Below are 25,119 nucleotides of genomic sequence, written 5' to 3'. Positions count from 1 at the left end.
CACTATGATGCTACTACCACCACTACGATACTACTACCACTACGATACTACTACCACCACTACGATACTACTACCACCACTACGATACTACTACCACTACGATACTACTACCACCACTACGATACTACTACCACTACGATACTACTACCACCACTACGATACTACTACCACCACTACGATACTACTACCACTACGATACTACTACCACCACTACGATACTACCACCACCACTACGATACTACTACCACTACGATACTACTACCACTACGATACTACGATACTACTACCACTACGATACTACCACCACCACTACACTACCACCACCACTACGATACTACTACCACCACTACGATACTACCACCACCACTACGATACTACTACCACTACGATACTACTACCACCACTACGATACTACTACCACTACGATACTACTACCACTACGATACTACCACCACCATGATGCTACTACCACTACGATACTACTACCACTATGATGCTACTACCACTACGATACTACTACCACTACGATACTACTACCACTACGATACTACTACCACTATGATGCTACTACCACCACTACGATACTACTACCACTACGATACTACTACCACCACTACGATACTACTACCACCACTACGATACTACTACCACCACTACGATACTACTACCACTACGATACTACTACCACCACTACGATACTACTACCACTACGATACTACTACCACCACTACGATACTACTACCACCACTACGATACTACTACCACTACGATACTACTACCACCACTACGATACTACTACCACCACTACGATACTACCACCACCACTACGATACTACTACCACTACGATACTACTACCACTACGATACTACTACCACTACGATACTACGATACTACTACCACTACGATACTACCACCACCACTACACTACCACCACCACTACGATACTACCACCACCACTACGATACTACTACCACCACTACGATACTACCACCACCACTACGATACTACTACCACTACGATACTACTACCACCACTACGATACTACTACCACTACGATACTACTACCACTACGATACTACCACCACCACTACGACACTACCACCACTTCGATACTACTACCACCACTACGATTCTACTACCACCACTACGATACTACTACCACTACGATACTACTACCACCACTACGATACTACTACCACCACTACGATACTACTACCACCACTACGATACTACTACCACCACTACGATTGTACTACCACCACTACGATACTACTACCACTACGATACTACTACCACCACTACGATACTACTACCACTACGATACTACTACCACCACTACGATACTACTACCACCACTACGATACTACTACCACCACTACGATACTACTACCACTACGATACTACTACCACCACTACGATACTACTACCACTACGATACTACTACCACCACTACGATTCTACTACCACCACTACGATACTACCACCACCACGATTCTACTACCACCACTACGATACTACCACCACCACTACGATACTACTACCACCACTACGATACTACCACCACCACTACGATACTACTACCACTACGATACTACTACCACTACGATACTACTACCACCACTACGATACTACTACCACTACGATACTACCACCACCACTACGATACTACCACCACCACTACGATACTACTACCACCACTACGATACTAACACCACCACTACGATACTACTACCACTACGATACTACTACCACCACTACGATACTACTACCACTACGATACTACCACCACCACTACGACACTACCACCACTACGATACTACTACCACCACTACGATTCTACTACTACCACTACGATGCTACTACCACTACGATACTTCTACCACTACGATGCTACTACCACTACGATACTACTACCACTATGATGCTACTACCACTACGATACTACTACCACTATGATGCTACTACCACTACGATACTACTACCACCACTACGATACTACTACCACTACGACACAACTACCACTACGATACTACTACCACTACGATACTACTACCACTATGATACTACTACCACCACTATGATACTACTACCACTACGATACTACTACCACTATGATACTACCACCACTATGATACTTCAAGTCATGGGACCAAACATGTCCAAAACATCGGAAAGTATCTCAAATTGATTGTGAAACTCACCAGTCACTTCAAGATGATTTGAACATGACGCTAATATGTCCCACTACTTGAACGGGTATTGTGCCAGCATTTGGAAACAGTGCCAGCCACTGCCAAGGAAACTAAACCAAAGCATGGATTGCTGTCAAGCCTTTTACATAGACTGATTACAGGGTGAGGACAAACTGTCAAGCATTTTACATAGACTGATTACAGGGTGAGGACAAACTGTCAAGCCTTTTACATAGACTGATTACAGGGTGAGGACAAACTGTCAAGCCTTTTACATAGACTGATTACAGGGTGAGGACAAACTGTCAAGCCTTTTACATAGACTGATTACAGGGTGAGGACAAACTGTCAAGCCTTTTACATAGACTGATTACAGGGTGAGGACAAACTGTCAAGCCTTTTACATAGACTGATTACAGGGTGAGGACAAACTGTCAAGCCTTTTACATAGACTGATTACAGGGTGAGGACAAACTGTCAAGCCTTTTACATAGACTGATTACACGGTGAGGACAAACTGTCAAGCCTTTTACATAGACTGATTACAGGGTGAGGACAAACTGTCAAGCCTTTTACATAGACTGATTACACGGTGAGGACAAACTGTCAAGCCTTTTACATAGACTGATTACACGGTGAGGACAAACTGTCAAGCCTTTTACATAGACTGATTACAGGGTGAGGACAAACTGTCAAGCCTTTTACATAGACTGATTACACGGTGAGGACAAACTGTCAAGCCTTTTACATAGACTAATTACAGGGTGAGGACAACATGTTTGGGTCAACTATCCCTTTAAGGTAGTGTTTTCTTTACAACATTTTCTGCTTTTAACTTTTCCTTTATACATTTGTAAAGCATGAAAAGTATATTCACCTGAGTTCCTCAATGTCCTGCCCCAGCTGGTCTCGCTCTCTCTCCAGTGAGAGGACAGTCCCCGCCACATCCTGGTTCTCTCTTAGTAGTTCCTCAGTCTCTCTCTCTGCCCTCCTCTGCTGCTCTGTCGCTTGGCACAGCTCTGCCTGCAGACCTCTCAACTCCCCACACACTGCACCGTGCTGCACAGACAGCTGTAACCCACATCAAGAACAATAAAATGATAAGTGAGTAGAAGCAACACAAACCATACAGAGGAAGACTCTACTGTTCTCCTTCACCTCTTCCAGCCGTTTTCCAACCCTTCCTCTCTCCTCCCGTAGGGTCTCCACCTCTCTCTCCTTCTCCTCACGTAGGGTCTCCACCTCTCTCTCCTTCTCCTCTCGTAGGGTCTCCACCTCTCTCTCCTTCTCCTCTCGTAGGGTCTCCACCTCTCTCTCCTTCTCCTGTCGTAGGGTCTCCACCTCTCTCTCCAGCTCTCTCTCTCTGTCCCTGAGCTGCTGCAGGGAGCTGAGCTCTGATCTTCTACGAGTCCTGTACACACCCAAATACATTGATTGAAAAGATATGGATTGATTGTCACACACAGCCTATTACAGAACACTGATGGAACTATCACGATCACAAATCAGCCCTCACAGACAGGCACTGAGGAAAATTAATGTTCATATTTAGTCTTCAAAACAGATGTAAAGGACATTAAGGTCTGTCTACTTTGAGGAAGTCACATCATGTCCTACCTTAACTCTGTGCTCTCATTGGACTGGGTGTGAAGCTCCCTACGAAGGGTCACGACCTTTGACTCTAGTCCCTGTAGCTGGACCTGGAGGTCAGCCATCTCCATCTCAAGCTTGAGGGTAAGAGTAGATGTCTGAGACAGTTCAGCAGCATATTCAGACGCAGTAATTTAGGGTTAATGTCTATCTGTAGAGGCTGGGCGTCAGGGTTAATATCAACCTGTAGAGGCTAGGCCTCAGGGTTAATGTATACCTGTAGTGCCTGGGCGTTGAGCTCTCTCTTGTCCTTGGCTAAGGCTTCGTTTAAGGCAGCCATCTTCTCTAGGGCGTCACGGTGCTCTGACACTTCTCTCTTCAGAAGGGTTTGACCAGACGAAAGGGTTAACACTGACTCACGGGCCTGGAGAGAAGGAAAGGGCAGAGTGAGGGAGGATAGAGGAAGGGGGAGGAGAGGACAGATGGATGAGAGAGGAAGCGGGAGGAGAGAGGGAGGATAGAGGAAGGAGGAAGAGAGAGGGAGGATAGAGGAAGGAGGAAGAGAGAGGGAGGAGAGAGGAAGGAGGAAGAGAGAGGGAGGAGGAAGAAGGGGAGAGGAAGGAGGAGAGGACCGATGGAGGAGAGAGGGAGGATAGAGGAATGAGGAGGAGAGAGGAAGGAGAGAGGAAGCGGGAGGAGAGAGAGGGAGGAGAGGACAGATGGGGGAGAGAGAAGCAAGTACTCTATATTATAGGGTGTCCACCACTCTGCCCAGAGTGGGTGAAAATGTGCTTTGATGAGGAAACTGCAGTTCCTTATGTAATAAAACACATTTTACCAAGACAAATATGATTCTTCATGTTCTGATTCGTTCACTGGGGTCTTTCTCTAACAACATTACCATCATATCCAAAAAGTCAGATTTTGTAACCTATTACACCCGATAATAAGCACCGAGCTCTATTGTAACCTATTACACCCGATAATAAGCACCGAGCTCTGTTGTAACCTATTACACCCGATAATAAGCACCGAGCTCTGTTGTAACCTATTACACCCGATAATAAGCACCGAGCTCTGTTGTAACCTATTGCACCCGATAATAAGCACCGAGCTCTATTGTAACCTATTGTATCCGATAATAAGCACCGAGCTCTGTTGTAACCTATTACACCCGATAATAAGCACCGAGCTCTGTTGTAACCTATTGCACCCGATAATAAGCACCGAGCTCTATTGTAACCTATTACACCCGATAATAAGCACCGAGCTCTGTTGACAGTACATTTTTTAGGATTTGACATGTTGTGGTCGTCGTCTGCAAAGTTGTTTCCGCGGGACACAAAAAACAAAATTAGCATGACACGAGCTGGATTAAATTAGCATGACACGAGCTGGATTAAATTAGCATGACATGAGCTGGATTGAATTAGCATGACATGAGCTGGATTCAATTAGCATGACATGAGCTGGATTAAATTAGCATGACACGAGCTGGATTAAATTAGCATGACACGAGCTGGATTAAATTAGCATGACACGAGCTGGATTAAATTAGCATGACACGAGCTGGATTCAATTAGCATGACACGAGCTGGATTAAATTAGCATGACACGAACTGGATTAAATTAGCATGGCACGAGCTGGATTAAATTAGCATGACACGAGCTGGATTAAATTAGCATGACACGAGCTGGATTAAATTAGCATGACACAAGCTGGATTAAATTAGCATGACATGAGCTGGATTAAATTAGCATGACACGAGCTGGGTGAAATAAAAAAGGCTTTGAAATAAAAAACTTGTGGTACACTACGTTAACATTTCACAGAGATAAACTTCTTTCTTGTGAGAAATCAAAAAACATAAGGAATTCCGCATTAATAAGAAAGACGTAAAGTCGTGGCCAAAAGTTTTGAGAATGTCACAAATATTAATTTTCACAAAGTCGGCTGCCTCAGTTTGTATGATGGCAATTTGCATATACTCCAGAATGTTATGAAGAGTGATCAGATGAATTGCAATTAATTGCAAAGTGCCTCGTTTCAATGCAAATGAACTGAATCTCAAAAAAACATTTCCATTGCATTTCAGCCCTGCCACAAAAGGACCAGCTGACATCATTTCATTTATTATCTCGTTAACACAGATGTGAGTGTTGACGAGGACAAGGCTGGAGATCACTCTGTCATGCTGGTTGAGTTTGAATAACAGACTGGAAGATTCAAAAGAAGGGTGGTGCTTGGAATCATTGTTCTTCCTCTGTCAACCATGGTTACCTGCAAGGAAACACGTGCCGTCATCATTGCTTTCCACAAAAAGGACTTCACAGGCAAGGATATTGCTGCCAGTAAGATTGCACCTAAATCAACCATTTATCGGATCATCAAGAACTTCAAGGAGAGCAGTTCAATTGTTGTGACGGCGGCTTCAGGGCGCCCAAGAAAGTCCAGCAAGCGCCAGGACCGTCTCCTAAAGTTGATTCAGCTGCGGGATCGGGGCACCACCAGTACAGAGCTTGCTCAGGAATGGCAACAGGCAGGTGTGAGTGCATATGGAAGCACAGTGAGGCGAAGACTTTTGGAGGATGGCCTGGTGTCAAGAAGGGCTGCAAAGAAGCCACTTCTCTCCAGGAAAAACATCAGGGACAGACTGATATTCTGCAAAAGGTACAGGGATTGGACTGCTGAGGACTGGGGTAAAGTCATTTTCTCTGATGAATCCCCTTTCCGATTGTTTGGGGCATCCGGAAAAAAGCTTGTCCGGAGAAGACAAGGTGAGCGCTACCATCAGTCCTGTGTCATGCCAACAGTAAAGCATCCTGAGACCATTCATGTGTGTGGTTGCTTCTCAGCAAAGGGAGTGGGCTCACTCACAATTTTGCCTAAGAACACAGCCATGAATAAAGAATGGTACCAACACATCCTCTGAGAGCAACTTCTCCCAACCATCCAGGAACAGTTTGGTGACGAACAATGCCTCTTCCAGCATGATGGAGCACCTTGCCATAAGGCAAAAGTGATAACTGATAACTAAGTGGCTCGGGGAACAAAACATAGATATTTTGGGTCCATGGCCAGGAAACTCCCCAGACCTTAATCCCATTGAGAACTTGTGGTCAATCCTCAAGAGGCGGGTGGACAAACAAAACCCCACAAATTCTGACAAACTCCAAGCACTGATTATGCAAGAATGGGCTGCCATCAGTCAGGATGTGGCCCAGAAGTTAATTGACAGCATGCCAGGGCAGATTGCAGAGGTCTTGACTCATGCATCAACTTCATGTAATTGTCAATAAAAGCCTTTGACACTTATGAAATGCTTGTAATTATACTTCAGTATCCATAATAACATCTGACAAAAATATCTAAAGACACTGAAGCAGCAAACTTTGTGGAAATTAATATTTGTGTCATTCTCAAAACGTTTGGCCACGACTGTAAACTAAAATATGAAAATACTAAAATCTGTTTGACCTTTATGTTTTACGCCCTCCAGACTTGAGCGTCCAGGCCGAGCCAACTACGCTATTTTCTACCACTTTTTTTCCCATTGATTTAGTCACTCAAATTCTAGTAATCCGACAAGGGTAAAAACTCCAATACCTTTTAAATGGAGAGAGACATGAGGTTTGGCCCATTAGTTTTCTCGGAGGAGTATCTACACAATTAACATATTATTTTACCCATTGGTCAAAAGACGCGTTTTTGATCAGACACCCTACAATCTATTTTCAAAATGAAACGATGTACAGTGGCAAGAAAACGTAGGTGAACCCTTTGGATTTCTGGTTAAAGTTGATCTGATCTTCATCCAGGTCACAACAATAGACAAACACAGTCTGCTTAAACTAATAACACACAAACAATGTGTTTTCATGTCTTTATTGAACACACCGTGTAAACATTCACAGTGAGGGCGGACAAAGTATGTATTCCTCTTTACTAAACTGTTTCAGTTCCACAATATTCTTGGGATGTCTGGTGTTAACTGTTCTCTTGAGGTCATGCCACAGCATCTCAACCTGGTTGAGGTCAGGAATCTGACTGTGCCACTCCAGAAGGTGTTTTTTCTTCTGTTGAAGCCAATCTGTTGTTGATTTACTTCTGTGTTTTGGGTCGTTGTCCTGTTGCATCACCCAACTTCTGTTGAGCTTCAATTGGCGGACAGATAGCCTAACATTCCCCTGAAAAATGTCTTGATAAACTTTGGAATTCATTTTTCAGTCGACGATAGCAAGCTGTCCAGGCCCTGAGGCAGCAACGCAGCCCCAAACCATGATGCTCCCTCCACCAGACTTTACAGTTGGGATGAGGTTTTGATGTTGGTGTGCTGTGCCTTTTTTTCTCCACACATAGTGTTGTGTGTTCCTTCCAAACAACTCAACTTAAGTTTCATCTGAATATGCCAGTAGTGCTGTGGAACATCCAGGTGCTCTTTTGTAAACTTCAGACTTCCGTGGTGTCCTCCCATGAACACCATTCTTGTTTAGTGTTTTACGTATCGTAGACTCGTCAACAGAGATGTTAGCATGTTCCAGAGATTTCTGTAAGTCTTTAGCTGACCCTCTAGGATTCTTCTTACCTCATTGAGCATTCTGCGCTGTGCTCTCGCAGTCATCTTTGCAGGACGGCCACTCCTAGGGAGAGGAGCAACAGCGCTGAACTTTCTCCATTTATAGACAATTTGTCTTACCTTGGACCGATGAACATCAAGACTTTTAGAGCTATTTTTGTAACCCTTTCCAGCTTTATGCAAGTCAACAATTCTTAATCGTAGGTCTTCTGAGATCTCTTTTGTTCGAGGCATGGTTCACATCAGGCAATGCTTCTTGTGAATAGCAAACACAAATTTTGTGAGTGTTTTTTATAGGGCAAGGCAGCTCTAACCAACATCTCCAATCTCATCTCATTGATTGGACTCCAGGTTAGCTGACTCCTGACTCCAATTATCTTTTGGAGTCATTAGCCTAGGGGTTCACATACTTTTTCTTGTCTATATTGATGTATTCAATATAGACAAGAAATATACAATAATGTGTGTGTTATTAGTTTAAGCAGACTGTGTTTGTCTATTGTTGTGACCTAGATGAAGATCAGATCAAATTTGATGACCAATCTATTCAGAAATCCAGGTAATTCTAAAGGGTTCAGGTACTGTTTCTTGCCACTGAATGTAGTTCGCAGGCTTTAACAGGTGAGCGATCACCATCATAACTTGTATTTAACTAGGCAAGTCAGTTAAGAACAAATTCTTATTTACATTGACGGCCTACCAGGGAACAGTGGGGTTAACTGCCTTGTTCAGGGGCAGAACGACAGATTTTTACCTTGTCAGCTCGGGGATTCGACCCAGCAACCTTTCGGTTACTGGCCCAACGCTCTAACAACTAGGATACCTGCCGCCCCTGAAGGCATATTCCCAGACCGGGAATCGAACCCAGGCTGCGGCGGTGAGAGCGCCGAATCCTAACCAATCATGTAGACAAAGGCCGACTAAATACACAGAGCATGTGTCAGATTCAATCTAAGACTCAGAGGTTAGAGGTCAGAGGTGATAGTTGTACCTTGCTTAGCGCATCCCTAGCATCAGCAGCTTCCTCCTCTGCCCTCTCCCTGTCCAGCTGTTCTCTCTGCAGCGCTCCCTGTAGAACATGCAGCTCCATGCGGATACAAGCCTCACGCTCACTGAGATGGGCATTCTCTACCAGGTCCGCCTCCAACCTGTCAATCAAATGGTTTATAAAGCCCTCGTAACATCAACAGTTGTCACAAAGTGCTTTACAGTAACTTTACAGTAACCTGGACTAGGTACCGTCTCTGCCTCTCGCTCTCCAGCTCGTTCCTCTGCTCCTCCTCCCTCTCTCTCTCCAGTCTCAGTCGATCGTTTTCCTTCCTCCTCTCCTCACTCTGTCTCTCTTCTTCCTCCAACTGACTCCTCAGGGAGCCCACCATCTCTCTCTCACTGACACACAAACAACATCAACTTTAACAGCAACAACAAACAGCAGCAACAACAGCATCAACACAAACATCATCAACAGAAACAACAGCAACGGAAACATAAACAACAGCAACAGCACAAACAACATCAACAACAACATCAACAGAAACATAGATGGGTGAATCTCCAGTGATTTCCAGTCAGTGACGTCAGTGGTGAGTAACATGTCCTCTGTGTCCTACCTGAGTAACATGTCCTGTGTGTCCTACCTGAGTAACATGTCCTGAGTGTCCTACCTGAGTAACATGTCCTACCTGAGTAACATGTCCTCTGTGTCCTACCTGAGTAACATGTCCTGAGTGCCCTACCTGAGTAACATGTCCTGTGTGTCCTACCTGAGTAACATGTTCTGAGTGCCCTACCTGAGTAACATGTCCTGAGTGTCCTACCTGAGTAACATGTCCTGAGTGTCCTACCTGAGTAACATGTCCTGAGTGTCCTACCTGAGTAACATGTCCTGAGTGTCCTACCTGAGTAACATGTCCTGAGTGTCCTACCTGAGTAACATGTCCTGTGTGTCCTACCTGAGTAACATGTCCTGTGTGTCCTACCTGAGTAACATGTCCTGAGTGTCCTACCTGAGTAACATGTCCTGAGTGTCCTACCTGAGTAACATGTCCTGAGTGTCCTACCTGAGTAACATGTCCTGTGTGTCCTACCTGAGTAACATGTCCTGTTCATCCTACCTGAGTAACATGTCCTACCTGAGTAACATGTCCTGAGTGTCCTACCTGAGTAACATGTCCTAAGTGTCCTACCTGCGTAACATGTTCTGAGTGTCCTACCTGAGTAACATGTCCTACCTGAGTAACATGTCCTGAGTGTCCTACCTGAGTAACATGTCCTGAGTGTCCTACCTGAGTAACATGGCCTGAGTGTCCTACCTGAGTAACATATCCTGTGTGTCCTACCTGAGTAACATGTCCTGTGTGTCCTACCTGAGTAACATGTTCTGATTGTCCTACCTGAGTAACATGTCCTACCTGAGTAACATGTCATACCTGAGTAACATGTCCTGAGTGTCCTACCTGAGTAACATGTCATACCTGAGTAACATGTCCTACCTGAGTAACATGTCCTGAGTGTCCTACCTGAGTAATATGTCCTGTGTGTCCTACCTGAGTAACATGTCCTACCTGAGTAACATGTCCTGTATGTCCTACCTGAGTAACATGTCCTGTGTGTCCTACCTGAGTAACATTTCCTACCTGAGTAACATGTCCTGAGTGTCCTACCTGAGTAACATGTCCTGAGTGTCCTAGCTGAGTAACATGTCCTGAGTGTCCTACCTGAGTAACATGTCCTGAGTGTCCTACCTGAGTAACATGTCCTGAGTGTCCTACCTGAGTTACATGTCCTGAGTGTCCTACCTGAGTAACATGTCCTGAGTGTCCTACCTGAGTTACATGTCCTGAGTGTCCTACCTGAGTAACATGTCCTGTGTGTCCTACCTGAGTAACATGTTCTGATTGTCCTACCTGAGTAACATGTCCTACCTGAGTAACATGTCATACCTGAGTAACATGTCCTGAGTGTCCTACCTGAGTAACATGTCCTACCTGAGTAACATGTCCTGAGTGTCCTACCTGAGTAATATGTCCTGTGTGTCCTACCTGAGTAACATGTCCTACCTGAGTAACATGTCCTGTGTGTCCTACCTGAGTAACATGTCCTACCTAAGTAACATGTCATACCTGAGTAACATGTCCTGTGTGTCCTACCTGAGTAACATATCCTACCTGAGTAACATGTCCTGAGTGTCCTACCTGAGTAACATGTCCTACCTGAGTAACATGTCCTGCGTGTCCTACCTGAGTAACATATCCTACCTGAGTAACATGTCCTACCTGAGTAACATGTCCTGAATGTGAGTGAGCTCCTGTTCTTCATACAGGCTCTGTTTCTGCCTCTCCTCTGTGTCCGTCTCCAGCTGTCTGACTCTCTGTTCCAGTCCTGCTCTCTCCTCACCCAGCCTCCGCAGGCTAGCCGCAGCCTCCTGAAGGGATGAGACATGGACACTGGTTGGTTGTTTGGTCTTAACTAGTTCATGGTGAAAAAGGAAGAGATATCTTCGCTACCCAGGAGGAAAAACAGGTTGAAATGACATCAGTAGAACACGCTTGGCCTGCTGGGTGCCGTCTTCAAACAGCCTATCGGAACAGCGGGACAGATACATGTCATCAACAGACCTGTGCTTCCTGATGCCGCCACAGCAGGTTGGTCTCAGCCTGGGCCAATACAGCCAGCACCTGGGTTAGCCCTGTAGTCAACAGGTCTGGTCCTAACCAATCACTGGACAGAGACAGAGTATGGCTACTGCTACTCTGTCCATCCAGACTCTGGGAGCTCAGCACCTTGGACTGGACAAGAGAAACAACATAATATATGTAAAACAGGCTATTCTAATGGACCAATACAGTGGGCTGGGGGATGTGTTCATTTATAACATTAAACAGGCTATTCTAATGGACCAATACAGTGGGCTGGGGGATGTGTTCATTTATAACATTAAACAGGCTATTCTAATGGACCAATACAGTGGGCTGGGGGATGTGTTCATTTATAACATTAAACAGGCTATTCTAATGGACCAATACAGTGGGCTGGGGGATGTGTTCATTTATAACATTAAACAGGCTATTCTAATGGACCAATACAGTGGGCTGGGGGATGTGTTCATGTATAACATTAAACAGGCTATTCTAATGGACCAATACAGTGGGCTGGGGGATGTGTTCATTTATAACATTAAACAGGCTATTCTAATGGACCAATACAGTGGGCTGGGGGATGTGTTCATTTATAACATTAAACAGGCTATTCTAATGGACCAATACAGTGGGCTGGGGGGGGATGTGTTCATTTATAACATTAAACAGGCTATTCTAATGGACCAATACAGTGGGCTGGGGGGGGGATGTGTTAATTTATAACATTAAACAGGCTATTCTAATGGACCAATACAGTGGGCTGGGGGATGTGTTCATTTATAACATTAAACAGGCTATTCTAATGGACCAATACAGTGGGCTGGGGGATGTGTTCATTTATAACATTAAACAGGCTATTCTAATGGACCAATACAGTGGGCTGGGGGATGTGTTCATTTATAACATTAAACAGGCTATTCTAATGGACCAATACAGTGGGCTGGGGGATGTGTTCATTTATAACATTAAACAGGCTATTCTAATGGACCAATACAGTGGGCTGGGGGGGGGATGTGTTCATTTATAACATTAAACAGGCTATTCTAATGGACAAATACAGTGGGCTGGGGGATGTGTTCATTTATAACATTAAACAGGCTATTCTAATGGACAAATACAGTGGGCTGGGGGATGTGTTCATTTATAACATTAAACAGGCTATTCTAATGGACCAATACAGTGGGCTGGGGGATGTGTTCATTTATAACATTAAACAGGCTATTCTAATGGACCAATACAGTGGGCTGGGGGATGTGTTCATTTCTACGTAGTGTTTTAACTACTGTACAATGGATTTGTGAACAGCCTTATTCTAAAATGGATTAAATATTTTCTTCATTTAAAAAAAAACCCAAACAATTTACACACAATATCCCATAATGACAATGCAAAAACAGTTTAAAAAAATAATTGTAGCAAATTTATAAAAAATAAAAAACATTATTTACATAAGTATTCAGACACTTTAACTTGAGACTTGAAATTGAGCTCAGGTGCATCCTGTTTCCATTGACCATCCTTGAGATGTTTCTACAACTTGATTGGAGTCCACTTGAGGTAAATTCAATTGATTGGACATGATTTGGAAAGGCACACAGCTGTCTATATAAAGGTTCCACAGTTGACAGCGCATGTCAGAGCAAAAACCAAGCCATGAGGTCGAAGGAATTGTCCATTGAGCTCCGAGACAGGATTGTGTCGAGGCACAGATCTAGGGAAAGTTACCAAAACATTTCTGCAGCATTGAAGGTCCCCAAGAACCCAGTGGCCTCCATCATTCTTAAATGGAAGAAGTTTGGAACCACCAAGATCCTTCCTAGAGCTGGCCGCCAGGCCAAACTGAGCAATCAGGGAGAAGGGCCTTGGTCAGGGAGGTGACCAAGAACCCGATGGTCACTCTGACAGAGTTCCTCTGTGGAGATGGGAGAACATTCCAGAAGGACAACCATCTCTGCAGTAATCCACCAATTAGACCTTTATGGTAGAGTTGCCAGATGGAAGCCAGTCCTCAGTAAAAGGAACATGACAGCCCGCTTGGAGATTGCCAAAAGGCACCTAAAGACTCTCAGACCATGAGAAACAAGATTATCTGATCTGATGAAACTCTTTGGCCTGAATGTCAAGCATCACATCTGGAGGAAACCTGGCATCATCCCTACAGTGAAGCATGGTGATGGCAGCATCATGCTGTGGGGATGTTTTTCAGCGGCAGGGACTGGGAGACTAGTCAGGATCAAGGGAAAGATGAACAGAGCAAATTACAGAGAGATCCTTGATGAAAACCTGATCCAGAGTATTCAGGACCTCAGACTGTGGCGAAGGTTCACCTTCCAACAGGACAACGACACTAAGCACACAGCCAAGACAACCTACGAGTGGCTTAGGGACAAGTCTCTGAATGTCCTTGAGTGGTCCAGTCAGAGCCCAGACTTGAACCCGATCGAACATCTCTGGAGAGACCTGAAAATAGCTGTGCAGCGACACTCCCCATCCAACCTGACAGAGCTTTAGAGGGTCTGCAGAGAAGAATGGGAGAAACTCCTCAAATACAGGTGTGCCAAGCTTGTAGCGTCGTACCCAAGAATACTTGAGGCTGTAATCGTTGCCAAAAGGTGCTTCAACAAATGAATACTTATGTAAATGTGATACTTAATTTTTTGTATTTTTATAAATGAGCAAAAATGTATAAAAACCATGTTTCGCTTTGTTATTATGGAGTATAATATGTAGAGAAAAACATATTTAATTAATTTTAGAATAAGTCTGTAACGTAACAAAATGTTGACAATGTCAGGGGGTCTGAATACTTCCTGAATGCTCTGTATATTCTGATCCGAGCGGTCAGTCTTACCAGTTTTAGGACGGCCTGATAGACACACTCTAGAGTTCTCTCTGTGTTTGTCTGTCTCTCCTTTTCTCTCTCCTCTTTCTTCTCCGAAGCCATCCCTCTCTCCATCTTCCTCTCCTCCTCCTGTCGTTCTATCTTTTGATCCTGAATGGTACGAGATAACTCTGAGATCCTGTGGATGCAGTGAGAGGAGGACGGTTGGAGGAGTGCAGAAACAACCCTGTCTACCTCCAGACAATGAGAAACAGGATGTATCATGTCTGAGGCAGAGACAAAGGCAGTGTCCCAAATGCAACCCTGTTCCCAGGAAGTGCCCCCCAGTCAAAGAGAGAGCCCCCCGGTCAAAGAGAGAGCCCCCCGGTCAAAGAGAGAGCCCCCCAGTCAAAGAGAGAGCCCCCCAGTCAAAGAGAGAGCCCCCCAGTCAAAGGGAGAGCCCCCCAGTCAAAGGGAGAGCCCCCCAGTCAAAGAGAGAGCCCCCCAGTCAAAGAGAGAGCCCCCCGGTCAAAGGGAGAGCCCCCCGGTCAAAGAGAGAGCCCCCCAGTCAAAGAGAGAGAGCCCCCCAGTCAAAGAGAGAGCCCCCCAGTCAAAGGGAGAGCCCCCCAGTCAAAGAGAGAGCCCCCCAGTCAAAGAGAGAGCCCCCCAGTCAAAGAGAGAGCCCCCCAGTCAAAGGGAGAGCCCCCCGGTCAAAGAGAGAGCCCCCCGGTCAAAGAGAGAGCCCCCCGGTCAAAGAGAGAGCCCCCCGGTCAAAGGGAGAGCCCCCCAGTCAAAGGGAGAGCCCCCCAGTCAAAGAGAGAGCCCCCCAGTCAAAGAGAGAGCCCCCCAGTCAAAGGGAGAGCCCCCCGGTCAAAGAGAGAGCCCCCCAGTCAAAGAGAGAGCCCCCCAGTCAAAGAGAGAGCCCCCCAGTCAAAGAGAGAGCCCCCCAGTCAAAGAGAGAGCCCCCCAGTCAAAGGGAGAGCCCCCCAGTCAAAGAGAGAGCCCCCCAGTCAAAGGGAGAGCCCCCCAGTCAAAGAGAGAGCCCCCCAGTCAAAGAGAGAGCCCCCCAGTCAAAGGGAGAGCCCCCCAGTCAAAGGGAGAGCCCCCCAGTCAAAGAGAGAGCCCCCCAGTCAAAGGGAGAGCCCCCCAGTCAAAGAGAGAGCCCCCCAGTCAAAGGGAGAGCCCCCCGGTCAAAGAGAGAGCCCCCCAGTCAAAGGGAGAGCCCCCCAGTCAAAGGGAGTGCCCCTTGGTTAAAGAGAGAGCCCCCCAGTCAAAGAGAGAGCCCCCCAGTCAAAGGGAGTGCCCCTTGGTTAAAGAGAGAGCCCCCCAGTCAAAGAGAGAGCCCCCCAGTCAAAGGGAGTGCCTCTTGGTTAAAGAGAGAGCCCCCCAGTCAAAGAGAGAGCCCCCCAGTCAAAGGGAGAGCCCCCCAGTCAAAGAGAGAGCCCCCCAGTCAAAGAGAGAGCCCCCCGGTTAAAGGGAGAGCCCCAGTCAAAGAGAGAGCCCCCCAGTCAAAGAGAGAGCCCCCCAGTCAAAGGGAGAGCCCCCCGGTCAAAGAGAGAGCCCCCCAGTCAAAGGGAGTGCCCCCCAGTAAAAGAGAGAGCCCCCCAGTCAAAGGGAGAGCCCCCCAGTCAAAGAGAGAGCCCCCCAGTCAAAGAGAGAGCCCCCCAGTCAAAGAGAGAGCCCCCCGGTTAAAGGGAGTGCACTATACAGGGAATAATGTGCCATTTGGGACACAACCAAAGCAGTGAGTATTGTTTTCAGATGGTGAATGCAGGAAAGGCAGGGCAGGGTGCTCCCTTTACGGCTGGAGTAACCTTTCAGTCTGACCTGTTATTCAGATGCAGGGTCTCAGCTTCATAGAGGGCTCTGAGCTCTGTCTGCTCCCTCTCGCTCTCCTCTCTCTCCCGCTCTCTCTCCTTCTGGTCGTGGTCCAGATCCTGCAAGGAGAGAGGGCCTAGGGTGGAGGAGAGAGGAGGTGGGCCTAGGGTGGAGGAGTGGGGTGGGGCGGAGGCAGAGCGGGGAGCAGGATGGAGGCTGGTTGTAGGGTCACTGGGCCGTAGAGATAGAGACACCACTGAACCACAGTGGGAGAGGAGAGAGGAAGACAGACGAGAGAACTCAGCTCTAAGCTCCCAGAGGTCCCTGTGGGTGGGACAAACAACAATCATTATCAACTGGACTATATATCAGAAGTACGTCCAGAATGGCACTCTAATCCCTATACAGTGCATGACTTTAGACCAGAGCCATAGGGCTCTTTAAACCAGAGCTCTAGTCAAAAGTAGTGCACTATATAGGGAGTAGGGTGCCACTTCAGACACATCCGTAGAGATAGAGTTTAAGATACAGGTTTGAATTGTTTTCCAGGCATCTGTTGACCTCACCTGTCAGTGGCAGTCTTCACAGTGTGACAGTGTCGTCTCAGAGTGATCACATCTCCCCACATGGACATCAGACGACTCTGCCCCCGGTCGACATGACCGGTCAGTCGCTGAAGAAGAGAGAGAGAGAAGAGGGGAAGGAAGACTGGGATGGTCCTGCATGATGACACAACTCCAGTAACTTAGGTAACATGAAACAACAATGAAAGACATCTCCTATTCAGTCTTTGTCAATCAGTCTACCTCTTTCTCTTTCTGCCACTCCATCTCCCTCAGTCCCGCCTCCTCCACCGCTTTGGACCAATCGGTAGTCAGTTTGCAAAGGTCCTCGCTCAGTGCTTCATTTGTTTGGCCTGATTGGCTGAGCTGGCCACGAAGGAGAGAGTTCAGCTCTGCCAGCCCTACACTCCTGCTCACACCAAACACACCCAAACACACCAAACACACCCAAACACACCCAAACACACCCAAACACACCCAAACACACACCAAACACACACCAAACACACCCAAACACACACCAAACACACCCAAAGGAAATTAAGCGTCACCATCTTGTCAAGGTACCTTATCATATTGATTGTGTCTTAACAAAATAAATATATATATAGTGGTGGTTACAGGTACTATATACACATTCCTATAATTTAACAGGCAGTTTATATCATATATAGCTGACACTCAAAAAGAAACTAAAACATTTAGAAAAAAGTACATAAATAAAAGTATTGATCATATAAAAGTTGTAAAAGTTATAACAGTCAGTATATAAAGATAGAGAAACATAATGTGGTGAGCCACCCTACTTCCTGTTCCCCCAACCCCACCCTACTTCCTGTTCCCCCAACCCCACCCTACTTCCACCCTACATCCTGTTCCCCCAACCCCACGCCTCCAGCCACCCTACATCCTGTTCCCCCAACCCCACGCCTCCAGCCACCCTACTTCCTGTTCCCCCAACCCCACCCTACTTCCACCCTACATCCTGTTCCCCCAACCCCACGCCTCCATCCAACCTCTCTTCCTGTTCCCCCAACCCCACGTCTCCAGCCACCCTACATCCTGTTCCCCCAACCCCACGCCTCCAGCCACCCTACATCCTGTTCCCCCAACCCCACGCCTCCATCCAACCTCTCTTCCTGTTCCCCCAACCCCACGTCTCCAGCCACCCTACATCCTGTTCCCCCAACCCCACGCCTCCAGCCACCCTACATCCTGTTCCCCCAACCCCACGCCTCCAGCCACCCTACATCCTGTTCCCCCAACCCCACGCCTCCAGCCACCCTACATCCTGTTCCCCCAACCCCACGCCTCCATCCACCCTACATCCTGTTCCCCCAACCCCACGCCTCCATCCACCCTACATCCTGTTCCCCCAACCCCACGCCTCCATCCACCCTACATCCTGTTCCCCCAACCCCACGCCTCCATCCACCCTACATCCTGTTCCCCCAACCCCACGCCTCCATCCACCCTACATCCTGTTCCCCCAACCCCACGCCTCCATCCAACCTCTCTTCCTGTTCCCCCAACCCCACGCCTCCATCCAACCTCTCTTCCTGTTCCCCCAACCCCACGCCACCATCCACCCTACATCCTGTTCTCCCAACCCCACGCCTCCATCCACCCTACATCCTGTTCCCCCCCCCCAACCCCACACCTCCATCCACCCTACATCCTGTTCCCCCAACCCCACGCCTCCATCCACCCTACATCCTGTTCCCCCAACCCCACGCCTCCATCCACCCTACATCCTGTTCCCCCAACCCCACGCCTCCATCCACCCTACATCCTGTTCCCCCAACCCCACGCCTCCATCCACCCTACATCTTGTTCCCCCAACCCCACGCCTCCATCCACCCTACATCCTGTTCCCCCAACCCCACGCCTCCATCCAACCTCTCTTCCTGTTCCCCCAACCCCACGCCTCCATCCAATCTCTCTTCCTGTTCCCCCAACCCCACGCCACCATCCACCCTACATCCTGTTCTCCCAACCCCACGCCTCCATCCACCCTACATCCTGTTCTCCCAACCCCACGCCTCCATCCACCCTACATCCTGTTCTCCCAACCCCACGCCTCCATCCACCCTACATCCTGTTCCCCCAACCCCACGCCTCCATCCACCCTACATCCTGTTCCCCCAACCCCACGCCTCCATCCAACCTCTCTTCCTGTTCCCCCAACCCCACACCTCCATCCAACCTCTCTTCCTGTTCTCCCAACCCCACGCCTCCATCCAACCTCTCTTCCTGTTCCCCCAACCCCACGCCTCCATCCACCCTACATCCTGTTCTCCCAACCCCACGCCTCCATCCAACCTCTCTTCCTGTTCCCCCAACCCCACATCTCCATCCAACCTCTCTTCCTGTTCCCCCAACCCCACGTCTCCATCCAACCTCTCTTCCTGTTCCCCCAACCCCACGTCTCCATCCAACCTCTCTTCCTGTTCCCCAACCTCACGCCTCCATCCAACCTCTCTTCCTGTCCCCCCAACCTCACCTCTCTTCCTGTTCCCCCAACCCCACGCCTCCATCCAACCTCTCTTCCTGTTCCCCCAACCCCACACCTCCATCCAACCTCTCTTCCTGTTCCCCCAACCCCACATCTCCATCCAACCTCTCTTCCTGTTCTCCCAACCCCACGCCTCCATCCAACCTCTCTTCCTGTTCCCCCAACCCCACGTCTCCATCCAACCTCTCTTCCTGTTCCCCCAACCCCACGTCTCCATCCAACCTCTCTTACTGTTCTCCCAACCCCACGCCTCCATCCAACCTCTCTTCCTGTTCCCCCAACCCCACGTCTCCATCCAACCTCTCTTCCTGTTCCCCCAACCCCACGCCTCCATCCAACCTCTCTTCCTGTTCCCCCAACCCCACGCCTCCATCCAACCTCTCTTCCTGTTCCCCCAACCCCACGTCTCCATCCAACCTCTCTTCCTGTTCCCCCAACCCCACGTCTCCATCCAACCTCTCTTCCTGTTCCCCCAACCCCACGTCTCCATCCAACCTCTCTTCCTGTTCCCCAACCTCACGTCTCCATCCAACCTCTCTTCCTGTCCCCCCAACCTCACCTCTCTTCCTGTTCCCCCAACCCCACGCCTCCATCCAACCTCTCTTCCTGTTCCCCCAACCCCACGTCTCCATCCAACCTCTCTTCCTGTTCCCCCAACCCCACGTCTCCATCCAACCTCTCTTCCTGTTCCCCCAACCCCACGTCTCCATCCAACCTCTCTTCCTGTACCCCCAACCCCACGTCTCCATCCAACCTCTCTTCCTGTTCCCCCAACCCCACGCCTCCATCCAACCTCTCTTCCTGTTCCCCCAACCCCACGTCTCCATCCAACCTCTCTTCTTGTTCCCCCAATCCCACGTCTCCATCCAACCTCTCTTCCTGTTCCCCCAACCCCACGCCTCCATCCAACCTCTCTTCCTGTTCCCCCAACCCCACGCCTCCATCCAACCTCTCTTCCTGTTCCCCCAACCCCACGTCTCCATCCAACCTCTCTTCCTGTTCCCCCAACCCCACGTCTCCATCCAACCTCTCTTCCTGTTCCCCCAACCCCACGTCTCCATCCAACCTCTCTTCCTGTTCCCCCAACCCCACGTCTCCATCCAACCTCTCTTCCTGTTCCCCAACCTCACGTCTCCATCCAACCTCTCTTCCTGTCCCCCCAACCTCACCTCTCTTCCTGTTCCCCCAACCCCACGCCTCCATCCAACCTCTCTTCCTGTTCCCCCAACCCCACGTCTCCATCCAACCTCTCTTCCTGTTCCCCCAACCCCACGTCTCCATCCAACCTCTCTTCCTGTTCCCCCAACCCCACGCCTCCATCCAACCTCTCTTCCTGTTCCCCCAACCCCACGTCTCCATCCAACCTCTCTTCCTGTTCCCCCAACCCCACGTCTCCATCCAACCTCTCTTCCTGTACCCCCAACCCCACGTCTCCATCCAACCTCTCTTCCTGTTCCCCCAACCCCACGCCTCCATCCAACCAACCTCTCTTCCTGTTCCCCCAACCCCACGTCTCCATCCAACCTCTCTTCCTGTTCCCCCAACCCCACGTCTCCATCCAACCTCTCTTCCTGTTCCCCCAACCCCACGTCTCCATCCAACCTCTCTTCCTGTTCCCCAACCTCACGTCTCCATCCAACCTCTCTTCCTGTCCCCCCAACCTCACCTCTCTTCCTGTTCCCCCAACCCCACGCCTCCATCCAACCTCTCTTCCTGTTCCCCCAACCCCACGTCTCCATCCAACCTCTCTTCCTGTTCCCCCAACCCCACGTCTCCATCCAACCTCTCTTCCTGTTCCCCCAACCCCACGCCTCCATCCAACCTCTCTTCCTGTTCCCCCAACCCCACGTCTCCATCCAACCTCTCTTCCTGTTCCCCCAACCCCACGTCTCCATCCAACCTCTCTTCCTGTACCCCCAACCCCACGTCTCCATCCAACCTCTCTTCCTGTTCCCCCAACCCCACGCCTCCATCCAACCTCTCTTCCTGTTCCCCCAACCCCACGTCTCCATCCAACCTCTCTTCCTGTACCCCCAACCCCACGTCTCCATCCAACCTCTCTTCCTGTTCCCCCAACCCCACGCCTCCATCCAACCTCTCTTCCTGTTCCCCCAACCCCACGTCTCCATCCAACCTCTCTTCCTGTTCCCCCAACCCCACGTCTCCATCCAACCTCTCTTCCTGTACCCCCAACCCCACGTCTCCATCCAACCTCTCTTCCTGTTCCCCCAACCCCACGCCTCCATCCAACCTCTCTTCCTGTTCCCCCAACCCCACGCCTCCATCCAACCTCTCTTCCTGTTCCCCCAACCCCACGTCTCCATCCAACCTCTCTTCCTGTACCCCCAACCCCACGTCTCCATCCAACCTCTCTTCCTGTTCCCCCAACCCCACGCCTCCATCCAACCTCTCTTCCTGTTCCCCCAACCCCACGTCTCCATCCAACCTCTCTTCCTGTTCCCCCAACCCCACGCCTCCATCCAACCTCTCTTCCTGCCCCCCCCCCCCCCCCCCCATCCAACATGTCTCCATCCAACCACACACATCCTGCCCCCCACCCTGAAACCATGTTTTCCACCCCTCCCCACAGCAACTAGGGTTTCTTGTCAGTCACTCCTCCACCCCCCACATCTCTATCTGCCCCACCCAGAAAACCCTCCCCATACCACTTCTTCCATATGGACCTGAAAGCAACCATGTATATGAAATGCTTCAGTCTAGTTTTAGACCCCATCATAGCACTGAGACTGCACTTGTGAAGGTGGTAAATGACATCAGACCGAGGCTCTGCATCTTTCCTCGTGCTCCTAGACCTTAGTGTTGCTTTTGATACTATCGATCACCACATTCTTTTGGAGAGATTGGAAACCCAAATTGGTCTACACGGACAAGTTCTGGCCTGGTTTAGATCTTATCTGTCGGAAAGATATCAGTTTGTCTCTGTGAATGGTTTGTCCTCGGACAAATCAACTGTAAATTTCGGTGTTCCTCAAGGTTCCGTTTTAGGACCACTATTGTTTTCACTATATATTTTACCTCTTGGGAATGTCATTAGAAAACATAATGTTAACTTTCACTGCTACGTGGATGACACACAGCTGTACATTTCAATGAAACATGGTGAAGCCCCAAAATTGCCCTCGTTAGAAGCATGTGTTTCAGACATAAGGAAGTGGATGGCTGCAAACTTTATTCTTTTAAACTCGGACACAACAGAGATGCTTGTTCTAGGTCCCAATAAACAAAGATCTTCTGTTGAATCTGACAATTAATCTTGATGGTTGTACAGTCGTCTCAAATAAAACTGTGAAGGACCTCGGCGTTACTCTGGACCCTGATCTCTCTTTTGACGAACATATCAAGACTGTTTCAAGGACAGCTTTTTTCCATCTACGTAACATTGCAAAAATCTGAAACTTTCTGTCCAAAAAAAAAATGATGCAGAAAAATTAATCCATGCTTTTGTTACTTCTAGATTAGACTACTGCAATGCTCTACTTTCCAGCTACCCGGATAAAGCACTAAATAAACTTATAGTTAGTGCTAAATACGGCTGCTAGAATCTTGACTAGAACCAAACAATTTGATCATATTACTCCAGTGCTAGCCTCCCTACACTGGCTTCCTGTCAAGGCAAGGGCTGATTTCAAGGTTTTACTGAACCTACAAAGCATTACATGGGCTTGCAGCTTCAACTGTTCTGCCTGCGACTATGGAACCCTGACCTGTTCACCGGACGTGCTACCTGTCCCAGACCTGCTGTTTTCAACTCTCTAGAGACAGCAGGAGTGGTAGAGATACTCTTAATGATTGGCTATGAAAAGCCAACTGACATTCACTCCTGAGGTGCTGACTTGCTGCACCCTCGACAACTACTGTGATTATTATTATTTGACCATGCTGGTCATTTATGAACATTTGAACATCTTGGCCATGTTCTGTTATAATCTCCACCCGGCACAGCCAGAAGAGGACTGGCCACCCCTCATAGCCTGGTTCCTCTCTAGGTTTCTTCCTAAGTTCTGGCCTTTCTAGGGAGTTTTTCCTAGCCACCGTGCTTCTACACCTGCATTGCTTGCTGTTTGGGGTTTTAGGCTGGGTTTCTGTACAGCACTTTGAGATATCAGCTGATGTACGAAGGGCTATATAAATACATTTGATTTGATCTACTCCCAAATATTTAAAAGTAGAGATAGAGTCCTTCATCGGGGTCTTGAGAGGCAGTAGGGCCGATTATCTTGGATAAAGCTGAATTGATCTGTGATTTTCAATGTGTTTGGGAGTGATTGAGATACATGGTCTAGATATAGTAAAATATAATCTGCGTATAATGAGATGAAGTGATCAGCAGATTTGAGGGAAATTGGTGTTATTTCTTTCGATTGAGGAATTGCCAGGTGTTCCAATGTATAACAAAAATGGCAAAGGAGAAATTGCATCACCTTGTCTGCTGCTTCTAGTGATTTTAAACAGAGCAGATATTACCTGTTATAACTATGGCTGAGAGATTGGCATATAGTACTTTAATCGTATTAATACAATTGGAGCCAATTCCCATATGTTCCAAGACAGACCAGAGATATGACCATCTAGTCTATTAAAACCTGTTTCTGCCTCGAGACATAATACAGCTGATGAAGCATCTAAGACATGTAATAGTCGACCGAGGTTATCTGAAGAGAAACGGTTTTTAACAAACCCGCTTTGGTCCGTGTGGACCTATTTGGGTAAGTCTGGAGATGAACAGTTTAATATCGATATTTATCAAACATAGGAGGCGAGTGAGGACACGGGCATTCTTACCGTTTTAAATAAAAGCTAAATTAGTGATGTATTCACATCTTTCCCAAATTAAGAAGCAGGAGAACATTTCATTCATTCTTTGGGTTCTGATTGTAATTCCACAGTTTCAGATTCAATAGTTGCTATATCAGTTAATTGATCATTACTGCGTAGCTTGTAGGCCAGTAAACGACTGGGACGATTACCATGGAAGTAATGGTTGAGTCTAACTCCATGGATGGAACATTCTGCTCTCTGTCTAATCAATAAATTAAGTTCTGGATTGACTTTGGGAAGACTAATAGCTACCTGGTCTGAAAAGAGTGTTTGTTGACAACGCTCTGACACAGTTAACAACATTTCCAACTCTGACATCTTCTTTAACTGTGATTTATTCAACCCAGACGCAGTTAGAGCTTCTGTGTCTGTTTAACACAATTGTCAGACACGATGTGTCCCACCCACCTCTGCTGTTCTTCCTCCAGCCTGATGAGGGCGCTCTCTAAGGAGTCACTGTGCTCATCCCTGATCCTCCTCTGCACAACAACACAACAGAAGAAGACAAACCCTAATTAACTGATATTACAGATTAGATTATTTACTTGATACTGTAGTGGCCACT

General features: G+C 47.9%; 1 protein-coding gene across 1 annotated transcript in view; it reads right to left on the bottom strand.

The window, feature by feature from the left end:
* Positions 1-25,119, bottom strand: part of LOC139404864 (trichohyalin-like) — a 55,946-nt gene that overhangs the window by 17,968 nt on the left and 12,859 nt on the right. Inside the window, exons 5-17 of the mRNA XM_071147398.1 lie at positions 24,963-25,033; positions 17,444-17,609; positions 17,204-17,310; positions 16,647-16,961; positions 14,850-15,018; positions 11,978-12,148; positions 11,636-11,784; positions 9,600-9,749; positions 9,352-9,508; positions 4,061-4,207; positions 3,811-3,920; positions 3,352-3,604; positions 3,071-3,264 (exon numbers count right to left, since the gene is read on the bottom strand). Of these exons, the coding sequence (XP_071003499.1) occupies positions 3,071-3,264; positions 3,352-3,604; positions 3,811-3,920; positions 4,061-4,207; positions 9,352-9,508; positions 9,600-9,749; positions 11,636-11,784; positions 11,978-12,148; positions 14,850-15,018; positions 16,647-16,961; positions 17,204-17,310; positions 17,444-17,609; positions 24,963-25,033 (2,159 nt within the window). The remainder of the gene's footprint in view (positions 1-3,070; positions 3,265-3,351; positions 3,605-3,810; positions 3,921-4,060; positions 4,208-9,351; positions 9,509-9,599; positions 9,750-11,635; positions 11,785-11,977; positions 12,149-14,849; positions 15,019-16,646; positions 16,962-17,203; positions 17,311-17,443; positions 17,610-24,962; positions 25,034-25,119) is intronic.

Source organism: Oncorhynchus clarkii, unplaced genomic scaffold (assembly GCF_045791955.1).
Source record: "Oncorhynchus clarkii lewisi isolate Uvic-CL-2024 unplaced genomic scaffold, UVic_Ocla_1.0 unplaced_contig_4472_pilon_pilon, whole genome shotgun sequence".
Classification (NCBI taxonomy): domain Eukaryota; kingdom Metazoa; phylum Chordata; class Actinopteri; order Salmoniformes; family Salmonidae; genus Oncorhynchus; species Oncorhynchus clarkii.
The sequence above is the reverse complement of the archived record's forward strand: the minus strand, read 5'-3'. Positions and strand labels throughout refer to the sequence as shown.